Source organism: Eleutherodactylus coqui, chromosome 2 (assembly GCF_035609145.1).
Source record: "Eleutherodactylus coqui strain aEleCoq1 chromosome 2, aEleCoq1.hap1, whole genome shotgun sequence".
Lineage (NCBI taxonomy): Eukaryota > Metazoa > Chordata > Amphibia > Anura > Eleutherodactylidae > Eleutherodactylus > Eleutherodactylus coqui.
In genome coordinates this window covers 112,599,920-112,613,234 of record NC_089838.1, presented here as the reverse complement: position 1 = coordinate 112,613,234, position 13,315 = coordinate 112,599,920, and the positions used below count along the sequence as shown (strand labels likewise).

Below are 13,315 nucleotides of genomic sequence, written 5' to 3'. Positions count from 1 at the left end.
CTGAAGAGAGGGTAATTAAACTGCAACATGCATGATGACAGATACAATTAGGGTAGTTAAATAGATGCTAGATGCTTATATCAATCAGGGCAAAATGAAAGCTGCCACCAATAATTTCCAATGCGGTCCCTTCAAACAATCTAACGCTCAATGCTGCTGCCATCCATGATGTGATATCAGAATTATACAGTGGGTATTCTCCATCTAATCTGAATTTCGTAATGGAGATATTGGTGTGAATCAACCTTGTCATCCATAACTGTAATGTTTCTTTCATGTGCAGGTGGTGGCCAATGATACCAGTTTGCCAACTGACTGTTGTTCATTTGCCTTTGTGACTATTGATCTAATAGATATAAATGATCATACTCCAGAATTTGCTAATGCAACATATACACTGGAAATTAAGGAGCACAGTCCTGATGGAGCTATCCTCGCCACAATTACTGTAAGTAAATTACAAATTGCTATTTTATTTAATGACTAGCTGATATACCCGGCTTCGCCCGAGTTAATTTGGTACTGGTGTTTATCTGGTGTTCACACGGAAAATCTTCTGAAGTCGTGGTTACTTTAGAGATACCGGAAAAACATATGTTCACCATTTTGCATAGTTCTCTGCGTTACCCAGGAAACACCACGGGGAGGTAACCATGCGACGTTTCCTTTATGTAAAATGACATCAGGAAGTGAGAGAATTAGATTCCATACGTAAAATTTGGACGCTAATTCTTTTGCACTTAGAATTGAATAATCGAGTTGGGAACCATTAACTTTTCCTATGTATGACATAATCAATGCTCGTGCCAAATTTCACGTTTCTATGACACCGAAAAGTGAGAAAATTACCATCCGTACTGAAAATTTGGATGCTAATTCTTTTGCGCATAGAGTTAAATAATCGAGTTGGGACCCATTAGCTTTTCCTATTTATGACATAATCAATGCTCGTGCCAAATTTCACGTTTCTATGACACCGGAAAGTGAGAAAAATACATTCTGTACGTAAAATTTGGACGCTAATTCTTTTGCGCATAGAATTAAATAACTGAGTTGGGACCCATTAGCTTTTCCTATTTATGACATATTCAATTCTCGTGCCAAATTTCACATATCTATGACACCGGTAAGTGAGAAAATTACATTCCGTACGTAAAATTTGGACGCTAATTCTTTTGCGCATAAAATTGAATAATCGAGTTGGGACCCATTAGTTTTTCCTATTTATGACATAATCAATGCTCGTGCCAAATTTCACATTTCTATGACACCGGTAAGTGAGAAAATTAGATTCAGTACGTAAAATTTGGACTCTAATTCTTTTGCGCATAGAATTGAATAATCGAGTTGGGACCCATTAGCTTTTCCTATTTATGACATATTCAATGCCCGTGCCAAATTTTAAGTTTCTATGTGAGAAAATTACATTCCGTACGTAAAATTTGGACGCTAATTCTTTTGCACATAGAATTGAATAATCGAGTTGGGACCCATTAGCTTTTCATATTTATGACACAATCAATGCTCGTGCCAAATTTCACGTTTCTATGACACCGGGAAGTGAGAGAATTACATTCCGTACGTAAAATTTGGACGCTAATTCTTTTGCGCATAGAATTGAATAATCAAGTTGGGACCTACTAACTTTTCCTATTTATGACATATTCAATGCCCCTGCCAAATTTTAAGTTTCTATGACATTGGGAGAGATTTAGATTATGTACGTTAAATTTTGACGCTAATTCTTTTGCGCTAAAATTGAATAATCGAGTTGGGACCCATTAACTTTTTCTATTTATGACATATTCAATGCCTGTGCCAAATTTTAAGATTCTATGTGAGAAAATTACATTCCGTACGTTATATTTGGACGCTAATTCTTTTGCGCATAGAATTGAATAATGGAGTTGGGACCCATTAGCGTTTCCTATTTATGACATAATCAATGCTCGTGCCAAATTTCAAGTTTCTATGACATTGGGAAGTGACAGATTTAGATTACGTACGTAAAATTTGGACGCTAATTCTTTTGCACATAGAATTGAATAATCGAGTTGGGACCCATTAACTTTTCCTATTTATGACATAATCAATGCTCCTGCCAAATATCGAGTTTCTATAACACCGGGAAGTGAGAGAATTAGATTCCGTACGTAAAATTTGGACGCTAATTCTTTTGCGCATAGAATTGAATAATCGTGTTGGGACCCATTAACTTTTCCCATTTATGACATAATCAATGCTCGGGCCAAATTTTAAGTTTCTATGACATTGGAAAGTGACAGATTTAGATTACGTACGTAAAATTTCGATGCCAATTCTTTTGCGCTAGAATTGAGTAATCGAGTTGGGACCCAATTACTTTTCCTATTTTGGAGATAATCTATGCGTGTGCCAAATTTCATGTTTCTACGACATCGGGAAGTTGGAGAACTTTTGGCGAGTCAGTCAGTGAGTGAGTCAGTGAGTCAGTGAGGGCTTTCGTCTTATATATATATATATATACTAGCTGATATACCCGGCTTCGCTCGAGTTAATTTGATACTGGTGTTTATCTGGTGTTCACACGGAAAATCTTATGAAGTCGTGGTTACTTTAGAGATACTGAGGAAAAAAAATATGTTCACCATTTTGCATAGTTCTCTGCGTTACCCAGGAAACACCACGGGGAGGTAACCATGCAACGTTTCCTTTATATAAAATGACATCAGGAAGTGAGAGAATTAGATTACATACGTAAAATTTGGGCACTAATTCTTTTGCGCTTAGAATTGAATAATGGTGTTGGGACCCATTAGCTTTTCCTATTTATAACATAATCAATGCTCGTGCCAAATTTCCCGTTTTTATGACACCGGAATGTGAAAAAATTACATTCCGCACGTAAAATTTTGACGCCAATTCTTTTGCGCTAGAATTGAATAATCGAGTTGGGACTCATTAGCTTTCCCTATTTATGACATAATCAATGCTTGTGCCAAATTTCACGTTTCTATGACACCGGAAAGTGAAAAAATTACATTCCGTACGTAAAATTTGGACGCTAATTCTTTTGCGCATAGAATTGAATAATGGAGTTGGGACCCATTAGCTTTTCCTATATATGACATAATCAATGCTCGTGCCAAATTTCACGTTTCTATGACACCGGAAAGTGAAAAAATTACCTTCCGCACGTAAAATTTCGACGCCAATTCTTTGGTGCTAGAATTGAATAATCGAGTTGGGACCCATTAGCTTTTCCTATTTTTGACATAATCAATGCTTGTGCCAAATTTCCTGTTTCTATGACACCGGAAAGTGCAAAAATTACATTCCGCACGTAAAATTTTGACGCCAATTCTTTTGCGCATAGAATTGAATAATCGAGTTGGGACCTATGAACTTTTCCTATTTATGACATAATCAACGCTCGTGCCAAATTTCAAGTTTCTATGACACCGGAAAGTGAGAAAATTAGATTCCGTACGTAAAATTTGGACGCTAATTCTTTTGCGCATAGAATTGAATAATGGAGTTGGGACCCATTAGCTTTTCCTATTTATGACATAATCAATGCTTGTGCCAAATTTCCCGTTTCTATGACCCCGGAAAGTGAAAAAATTACATTCCGCACGTAAAATTTTGACGCCAATTCTTTTGCGCATAGAATTGAATAATCGAGTTGGGACCTATGAACTTTTCCTATTTATGACATAATCAATGCTTGTGCCAAATTTCAAGTTTCTATGACACCGGAAAGTGAGAAAATTAGATTCCGTACGTAAAATTTCGACGCCAATTCTTTTGCGCTAGAATTGAATAATCGAGTTGGGACCCATTAGCTTTTCCTATTTATGACATAATCAATGCTCGTGCCAAATTTCCCATTTCTATGACACCGGAAAGTGAAAAAATTACCTTCCGCACGTAAAATTTCGACGCCAATTCTTTTGCACATAGAATTGAATAATCGAGTTGGGACCCATTAACTTTTCCTATTTTGGAGATAATCTATGCTTGTGCCAAATTTCATGTTTCTACGATATTGGGAAGTTGGAGAACTTTTGGCGAGTCAGTCAGTCAGTGAGTCAGTGAATCAGTGAGTCAGTCAGTGAGTCAGTCAGTCAGTGAGTCAGTGAGTCAGTGAGTCAGTGAGTCAGTCAGTCAGTCAGTGAGTCAGTCAGTGAGTCAGTGAGTCAGTCAGTCAGTCAGTCAGTGAGTCAGTGAGTCAGTGAGTCAGTCAGTCAGTGAGTCAGTCAGTCAGCCAGTGAGTCAGTGAGTCAGTGAGTCAGTCAGTGAGTCAGTCAGTGAGTCAGTCAGTGAGTCAGTCAGTGAGTCAGTGAGTCAGTGAGTCAGTGAGTCAGTCAGTCAGTCAGTCAGCCAGTGAGTCAGTGAGTCAGTCAGTCAGTGAGTCAGTGAGTCAGTCAGTGAGTCAGTCAGTCAGTGAGTCAGTCAGTCAGTCAGTGAGTCAGTCAGTGAGTCAGTCAGTCAGTCAGTCAGTGAGTCAGTGAGGGCTTTCAGCTTTATATATATAGATAGATAACACTGAAAAGAAATGTTCTTAAGTAGAGATGAGCGAACGCGTTCGTCCGAGCTTGATATTCGTGCGAATATTAGGGTGTTCGGGATGTTCGTTATTCGTAACGAACACCATGCGGTGTTCTGGTTACTTTCACTTCCTTCCCTGAGACGTTTGCGCGCTTTTCTGGCCAATTGAAAGACAGGGAAGGCATTACAACTTCCCCCTGTGACGTTCAAGCCCTATACCACCCCCCTGCTGTGAGTGGCTGGCGAGATCAGGTGTTCGCCTAATATAAAAGTCGGCCCCTCCCGCGGCTCGCCTCAGATGCGGTGTGAGTTAGATGAGGGACAGTGCTGTTTATACCGGAGCTGCTGTAGGGAAAGAATTGGTAGTTAGTGTAGGCTTCAAGACCCCCCAAAGGTCCTTATTAGGGCCACTGATAGCTGTGTGTTGGCTGCTGTTAGCAGTGGCATTTTTTTTTTTCTCAAAATCGCCTCTGCAGACCGTTGCACCTGGCATTAGGGACAGAAGTGCTGCATAGGCAGGGAGAGTGTTAGGAGTGAGTGTAGCCTTCAAGAACCTCAACGGTCTTTTCTAGGGCCATATTTATCCGTGTGCAGTACTGTCCAGGCTGCTGTTGGCTGTGCTGCATTTTTTTTGGGCTTCTCAAAATCGCCTCTGCAGAGCATTCCACCCTCCATTGATACTGCAGGGAAAGAATTGTATAGGCAGGGCCACAACACAGTTATTATTCATAGAATATACGCAGTGCTGCCTTTTGGTGGGAAAAAACTGAAAACAAATCAATTTGTCCAGCCTCTGTCCGTCCTTACGGGCGGTGGACACGTGTGAGCTGCGTGAAAAACATTGCTAAATCATACGCAGCCAGCTACGCTTTACTGCTGGCTTCGCCATTTGCTTTCCTTAATTGGGAAAAAAAATACCTGCTCTGCCAGAGTTATAATAACTCTGCTACCCTCACGTTCTGTGACACATAAGCAGGGACACAGCACAGTTATTAAACTTCTCATGTTCATTGAATATACGCAGTGCTGCCTTTTGGTGGGAAAAAACTGAAAACAAATCTATTTGTCCAGCCTCTGTCCGTCCTTACGGGCGGTGGAGACGTGTGAGCTGCGTGAAGAACAGTGCTAAATCATACGCACCCAGCTACGCTTTACTGCTGGCTTCGCCATTTGCTTTCCTTAATTGGGAAAAAAAATACCTGCTCTGCCAGAGTTATAATAACTCTGCTACCCTCACGTTCTGTGACACATAAGCAGGGACACAGCACAGTTATTAAACTTCTCATGTTCATTGAATATACGCAGTGCTGCCTTTTGGTGGGAAAAAACTGAAAACAAATCTATTTGTCCAGCCTCTGTCCGTCCTTACGGGCGGTGGAGACGTGTGAGCTGCGTGAAGAACAGTGCTAAATCATACGCACCCAGTTACGCTTTACTGCTGGCTTCGCCATTTGCTTTCCTTAATTGGGAAAAAAAATACCTGCTCTGCCAGAGTTATAATAACTCTGCTACCCTCACGTTCTGTGACACATAAGCAGGGACACAGCACAGTTATTAAACTTCTCATGTTCATTGAATATACGCAGTGCTGCCTTTTGGTGGGAAAAAACTGAAAACAAATCTATTTGTCCAGCCTCTGTCCGTCCTTACGGGCGGTGGAGACGTGTGAGCTGCGTGAAGAACAGTGCTAAATCATACGCACCCAGCTACGCTTTACTGCTGGCTTCGCCATTTGCTTTCCTTAATTGGGAAAAAAAATACCTGCTCTGCCAGAGTTATAATAACTCTGCTACCCTCACGTTCTGTGACACATAAGCAGGGACACAGCACAGTTATTAAACTTCTCATGTTCATTGAATATACGCAGTGCTGCCTTTTGGTGGGAAAAAACTGAAAACAAATCTATTTGTCCAGCCTCTGTCCGTCCTTACGGGCGGTGGAGACGTGTGAGCTGCGTGAAGAACAGTGCTAAATCATACGCACCCAGCTACGCTTTACTGCTGGCTTCGCCATTTGCTTTCCTTAATTGGGAAAAAAAATACCTGCTCTGCCAGAGTTATAATAACTCTGCTACCCTCACGTTCTGTGACACATAAGCAGGGACACAGCACAGTTATTAAACTTCTCATGTTCATTGAATATACGCAGTGCTGCCTTTTGGTGGGAAAAAACTGAAAACAAATCTATTTGTCCAGCCTCTGTCCGTCCTTACGGGCGGTGGAGACGTGTGAGCTGCGTGAAGAACAGTGCTAAATCATACGCACCCAGCTACGCTTTACTGCTGGCTTCGCCATTTGCTTTCCTTAATTGGGAAAAAAAATACCTGCTCTGCCAGAGTTATAATAACTCTGCTACCCTCACGTTCTGTGACACATAAGCAGGGACACAGCACAGTTATTAAACTTCTCATGTTCATTGAATATACGCAGTGCTGCCTTTTGGTGGGAAAAAACTGAAAACAAATCTATTTGTCCAGCCTCTGTCCGTCCTTACGGGCGGTGGAGACGTGTGAGCTGCGTGAAGAACAGTGCTAAATCATACGCACCCAGCTACGCTTTACTGCTGGCTTCGCCATTTGCTTTCCTTAATTGGGAAAAAAAATACCTGCTCTGCCAGAGTTATAATAACTCTGCTACCCTCACGTTCTGTGACACATAAGCAGGGACACAGCACAGTTATTAAACTTCTCATGTTCATTGAATATACGCAGTGCTGCCTTTTGGTGGGAAAAAACTGAAAACAAATCTATTTGTCCAGCCTCTGTCCGTCCTTACGGGCGGTGGAGACGTGTGAGCTGCGTGAAGAACAGTGCTAAATCATACGCACCCAGCTACGCTTTACTGCTGGCTTCGCCATTTGCTTTCCTTAATTGGGAAAAAAAATACCTGCTCTGCCAGAGTTATAATAACTCTGCTACCCTCACGTTCTGTGACACATAAGCAGGGACACAGCACAGTTATTAAACTTCTCATGTTCATTGAATATACGCAGTGCTGCCTTTTGGTGGGAAAAAACTGAAAACAAATCTATTTGTCCAGCCTCTGTCCGTCCTTACGGGCGGTGGAGACGTGTGAGCTGCGTGAAGAACAGTGCTAAATCATACGCACCCAGTTACGCTTTACTGCTGGCTTCGCCATTTGCTTTCCTTAATTGGGAAAAAAAATACCTGCTCTGCCAGAGTTATAATAACTCTGCTACCCTCACGTTCTGTGACACATAAGCAGGGACACAGCACAGTTATTAAACTTCTCATGTTCATTGAATATACGCAGTGCTGCCTTTTGGTGGGAAAAAACTGAAAACAAATCTATTTGTCCAGCCTCTGTCCGTCCTTACGGGCGGTGGAGACGTGTGAGCTGCGTGAAGAACAGTGCTAAATCATACGCACCCAGCTACGCTTTACTGCTGGCTTCGCCATTTGCTTTCCTTAATTGGGAAAAAAAATACCTGCTCTGCCAGAGTTATAATAACTCTGCTACCCTCACGTTCTGTGACACATAAACAGGGACACAGCACAGTTATTAAACTTCTCATGTTCATTGAATATACGCAGTGCTGCCTTTTGGTGGGAAAAAACTGAAAACAAATCTATTTGTCCAGCCTCTGTCCGTCCTTACGGGCGGTGGAGACGTGTGAGCTGCGTGAAGAACAGTGCTAAATCATACGCACCCAGCTACGCTTTACTGCTGGCTTCGCCATTTGCTTTCCTTAATTGGGAAAAAAAATACCTGCTCTGCCAGAGTTATAATAACTCTGCTACCCTCACGTTCTGTGACACATAAGCAGGGACACAGCACAGTTATTAAACTTCTCATGTTCATTGAATATACGCAGTGCTGCCTTTTGGTGGGAAAAAACTGAAAACAAATCTATTTGTCCAGCCTCTGTCCGTCCTTACGGGCGGTGGAGACGTGTGAGCTGCGTGAAGAACAGTGCTAAATCATACGCACCCAGCTACGCTTTACTGCTGGCTTCGCCATTTGCTTTCCTTAATTGGGAAAAAAAATACCTGCTCTGCCAGAGTTATAATAACTCTGCTACCCTCACGTTCTGTGACACATAAGCAGGGACACAGCACAGTTATTAAACTTCTCATGTTCATTGAATATACGCAGTGCTGCCTTTTGGTGGGAAAAAACTGAAAACAAATCTATTTGTCCAGCCTCTGTCCGTCCTTACGGGCGGTGGAGACGTGTGAGCTGCGTGAAGAACAGTGCTAAATCATACGCACCCAGCTACGCTTTACTGCTGGCTTCGCCATTTGCTTTCCTTAATTGGGAAAAAAAATACCTGCTCTGCCAGAGTTATAATAACTCTGCTACCCTCACGTTCTGTGACACATAAGCAGGGACACAGCACAGTTATTAAACTTCTCATGTTCATTGAATATACGCAGTGCTGCCTTTTGGTGGGAAAAAACTGAAAACAAATCTATTTGTCCAGCCTCTGTCCGTCCTAACGCCTGTGGACACGTGTGAGCTGCGTGAAAAACATTGCTAAATCATACGCACCCAGCTACGCTTTACTGCTGGCTTCGCCATTTGCTTTCCTTAATTGGGAAAAAAAATACCTGCTCTGCCACAGTTATAATAACTCTGCTACCCTCACGTTCAGTGACACATTAGCAGGGACACAGCACAGTTATTAAACTTAGATTATTCATTCACTAAAGGCAGTGGGGCCGTTCGTTTTCCAAAAAGTGCAAAAATAATATTTGGCCTGCAGTCTTGCGCCAATTTATTTCCTGCCTGTGAAATCAAATCACTGGTAATACAGCATGCTGAGGGGTAGGGGTAGGCCTAGAGGACGTGGACGCGGCCGAGGACGCGGAGGGCCAAGTCAGGGTGTGGGCACAGGCCGAGCTCCGGATCCCGGTGTGTCGCAGCCGACTGCTGCGCGATTAGGAGAGAGGCACGTTTCTGGCGTCCCCACATTCATCGCCCAATTAATGGGTCCACGCGGGAGACGGTTATTAGAAAATGAGCAGTGTGAGCAGGTCCTGTCCTGGATGGCAGAAAGTGCTTCGAGCAACCTATCGTCAACACGCAGTTCTGCGCCGTCCACTGCTGCAAATCCGAATCCTCTGTCTGCTGCTCCTCCTTCCTCCCAGCCTCCTCACTCCACTACAATGACACCTGCTCAGGAGCGGGAACACTCCCAGGAACTGTTCTCGGGCCCCTGCTCAGATTGGGCAGCAGCGGTTCCTCTCCCACCAGAGGAGTTTATAGTCACTGATGCCCAACCATTCGAAAGTTCCCGGGGTCCGGGGGATGAGGCTGGGGACTTCCGCCAACTGTCTCAACAACTTTCTGTGGGTGAGGAGGACGATGACGATCAGACACAGTTGTCTTGCAGTGAGGTAGTAGTAAGGGCAGTAAGTCCGAGGGAGCAGCGCACAGAGGATTCGGAGGAAGAGCAGCAGGACGATGAGGTGACTGACCCCACCTGGTGTGCAACGCTTACTCAGGAGGACAGGTCTTCAGAGGGGGAGTCAAGGGCATCAGCAGGGCAGGTTGCAAGAGGCAGTGCGGTGGCCAGGGGTAGAGGCAGGGCCAGACCGAATAATCCACCAAGTGTTTCCCAAAGCGCCCCCTCGCGCCATGCCACCCTGCAGAGGCCGAGGTGCTCTAAGGTCTGGCAGTTTTTCACAGAGACGCCTGACGACCGACGAACTGTGGTGTGCAACCTTTGTCGCGCAAAGCTCAGCCGGGGAGCCAACACCAACAGCCTCACCACCACCACCATGCGCAGGCATATGATGGCCAAGCACCCCACAAGGTGGGACGAAGGCCGTTCACCGCCTCCGGTTTGCACCCCTGCCTCTCCCCCTGTGCCCCAACCTGCCACTGAGATGCAACCCCCCTCTCAGGACACAGGCACGACCGTCTCATGGCCTGCACCCACACCCTCACCTCCGCTGTCCTCGGCCCCATCCTCCAATGTCTCGCACCGCACAGTCCAGCCGTCGCTAGCGCAACTGTTGGAGCGCAAGCGCAAGTACGCCGCCACGCACCCGCACGCTCAAACGTTAACCGTCCGCATCGCAAAATTCATCAGCCTTGAGATGCTGCCGTATAGGGTTGTGGAAACGGAGTCCTTCAAAAGTATCATGGAGGCGGCGGCCCCGCGCTACTCAGTTCCCAGTCGCCACTACTTTTCCCGATGTGCCGTCCCAGCCCTGCACGACCACGTCTCCCGCAACATTGTACGCGCCCTCACCAACGCGGTTACTGCCACGGTCCACTTAACTACGGACACGTGGACAAGCACAGGCGGGCAGGGCCACTACATCTCCCTGACGGCACATTGGGTGAATTTAGTGGAGGCTGGGACAGAGTCAGAGCCTGGGACCGCTCACGTCCTACCCACCCCCAGAATTGCGGGCCCCAGCTCGGTGCTGGTATCTGCGGAGGTGTATGCTTCCTCCACTAAAGCACCCTCCTCCTCCTCTGTCTCGCAATCAAGATGTGTTAGCAGCAGCATGTCGCCAGCAGTCGGTGTCGCGCGGTGTGGCAGCACAGCGGTGGGCAAGCGTCAGCAGGCCGTGCTGAAACTACTCAGCTTAGGCGATAAGAGGCACACGGCCCACGAACTGCTGCAGGGTCTGACACAGCAGACCGACCGCTGGCTTGCGCCGCTGAGCCTCCAACCGGGCATGGTCGTGTGTGACAACGGCCGTAACCTGGTGGCGGCTCTGCAGCTCGGCAGCCTCACGCACGTGCCATGCCTGGCCCACGTCTTTAATTTGGTGGTTCAGCGCTTTCTGAAAAGCTACCCACGCTTGTCAGACCTGCTCGTAAAGGCGCGCCGGCTCTGCGCACATTTCCGCAAGTCCCACACGGACGCTGCCACCCTGCGCACCCTGCAACATCACTTTAAGCTGCCAGTGCACCGACTGCTGTGCGACGTGCCCACACGGTGGAACTCTACGCTCCACATGTTGGCCAGGCTCTATGAACAACGGAGAGCTATAGTCGAATACCAACTCCAACATGGGCGGCGCAGTGGGAGTCAGCCTCCTCAATTCCTTTCAGAAGAGTGGGCCTGGTTGGCAGACATCTGCCATGTCCTTGGTAATTTTGAGGAGTCTACCCAGGTGGTGAGCGGCGATGCTACAATCATTAGCGTCACCATTCCTCTGCTATGCATCTTGAGAAATTCCCTGCAAACAATAAAGGCAGCTGCTTTGCGCTCGGAAACGGGGGCGGGGGAAGACAGTATGCCGCTGGATAGTCAGGGCACCCTCCTGTCTATTTCTCAGCGCGTACAGGAGGAGGAGGAGGAGCATGAGGAGGATGAGGAGGAGGGGGAAGAGACAGCTTGGGCCGCTGCTGACGGTACACCGGCTGATTGCCTGTCATCCTTTCAGCGTGTATGGCCTGAGGAGGAGGAGGAGGAGGAGGAGGAGGATCCTGAAAGTGATCTTCCTAGTGAGGACAGCCATGTGTTGCGTACTGGTACCCTGGCACACATGGCTGACTTCATGTTAGGATGCCTTTCTCGTGACCCTCGCGTTGCACGCATTCTGGCCACGACGGATTACTGGGTGTACACACTGCTCGATCCACGGTATAAGGAGAACCTGCCCACTCTGATTCCCGAAGAGGAAAGGGGTTCGAGAGTGTTGCTATACCACAGGACCCTTGCGGACAAGCTGATGGTAAAATTCCCAGCCGACAGCGCTAGTGGCAGAAGGCGCAGTACCGAGGGCAAGGTAGCAGGGGATGTGCGTAGATCGAGCAGCATGTACATCCCAGGCAGTGCAACAGTCTTTAAGGGCCTGGCCAGCTTTATGGCTCCCCACCAAGACTGTGTCACCGCTCCCCAGTCACGGCTGAGTCGGCGGGAGCACTGTAAAAGGATGGTGAGGGAGTACGTAGCGGATCGCACGACCATCCTTGGTGACGCCTCTGCCCCCTACAACTACTGGGTGTCGAAGCTGGACACGTGGCCTGAACTCGCGCTGTATGCCCTGGAGGTGCTTGCTTGTCCTGCGGCTAGCGTCTTGTCGGAAAGGGTGTTTAGTGCGGCTGGGGGAATCATCACAGATAAGCGTAGCCGCTTGTCAACCGACAGTGCCGACAGGCTAACACTCATCAAGATGAACAAAGGCTGGATTTCCCCAGACTTCTGTTCTCCACCAGCGGACAGCAGCGATACGTAAGCAATACGTAGGCTGCACCCGCGGATGGAAGCTACGTTCTCTCTCACCATCCAAAACGGGGACATTTCTGCTTCATCAATCTGTGTCTAATATTCCTCCTCCTCCTCCTCCTGCTCCTCCTCCTGAAACCTCACGTAATCACGCTGAACGGGCAATTTTTCTTAGGGCCACAAGGCTCAGTCAAATAATTTTTCAGAACAATTTTTAAAAGTTTCAATGCGCTTAAAAGCATTGGAACTTTAACTTGAACCAATTTTTCGTTACACTGGGCTGCCTCCAGGCCTAGTTACCACTTAAGCCACATTAACCAAAGCGATTAATGGGTTTCACCTGCCCTCTTGGCTGGCCATGGCCAATTTTTGGGATGTACATTAGTACTGTTGATACAGCAATTTTTGTGGGCCCTCGCCTACAGTGTAATCAAATTAATTTTTAGCCCACCTGCATTACAGCTGACGTAACCTCAGCTGTGTTGGGCAATGCAATGGGATATTTTTGTGTACCGCCGGTGGGTTCCAGGGAGCCACCCATGCTGTAGGTGCACACGGAGTTTTTAATACATCTGTACACTTCTAAAGAACCCCAGTCTGACTGGGGCATGCAGTGTGGGCCGAAGCCCAC

General features: G+C 46.4%; 1 protein-coding gene across 1 annotated transcript in view; it reads left to right on the top strand.

Annotated features, from left to right (window-relative positions):
- The window catches only part of CDHR2 (cadherin related family member 2), a 147,391-nt gene that overhangs the window by 66,606 nt on the left and 67,470 nt on the right, over positions 1 to 13,315 (top strand). Inside the window, exon 16 of the mRNA XM_066589286.1 lies at positions 284 to 448. Within this exon, the coding sequence (XP_066445383.1) occupies positions 284 to 448 (165 nt within the window). The remainder of the gene's footprint in view (positions 1 to 283; positions 449 to 13,315) is intronic.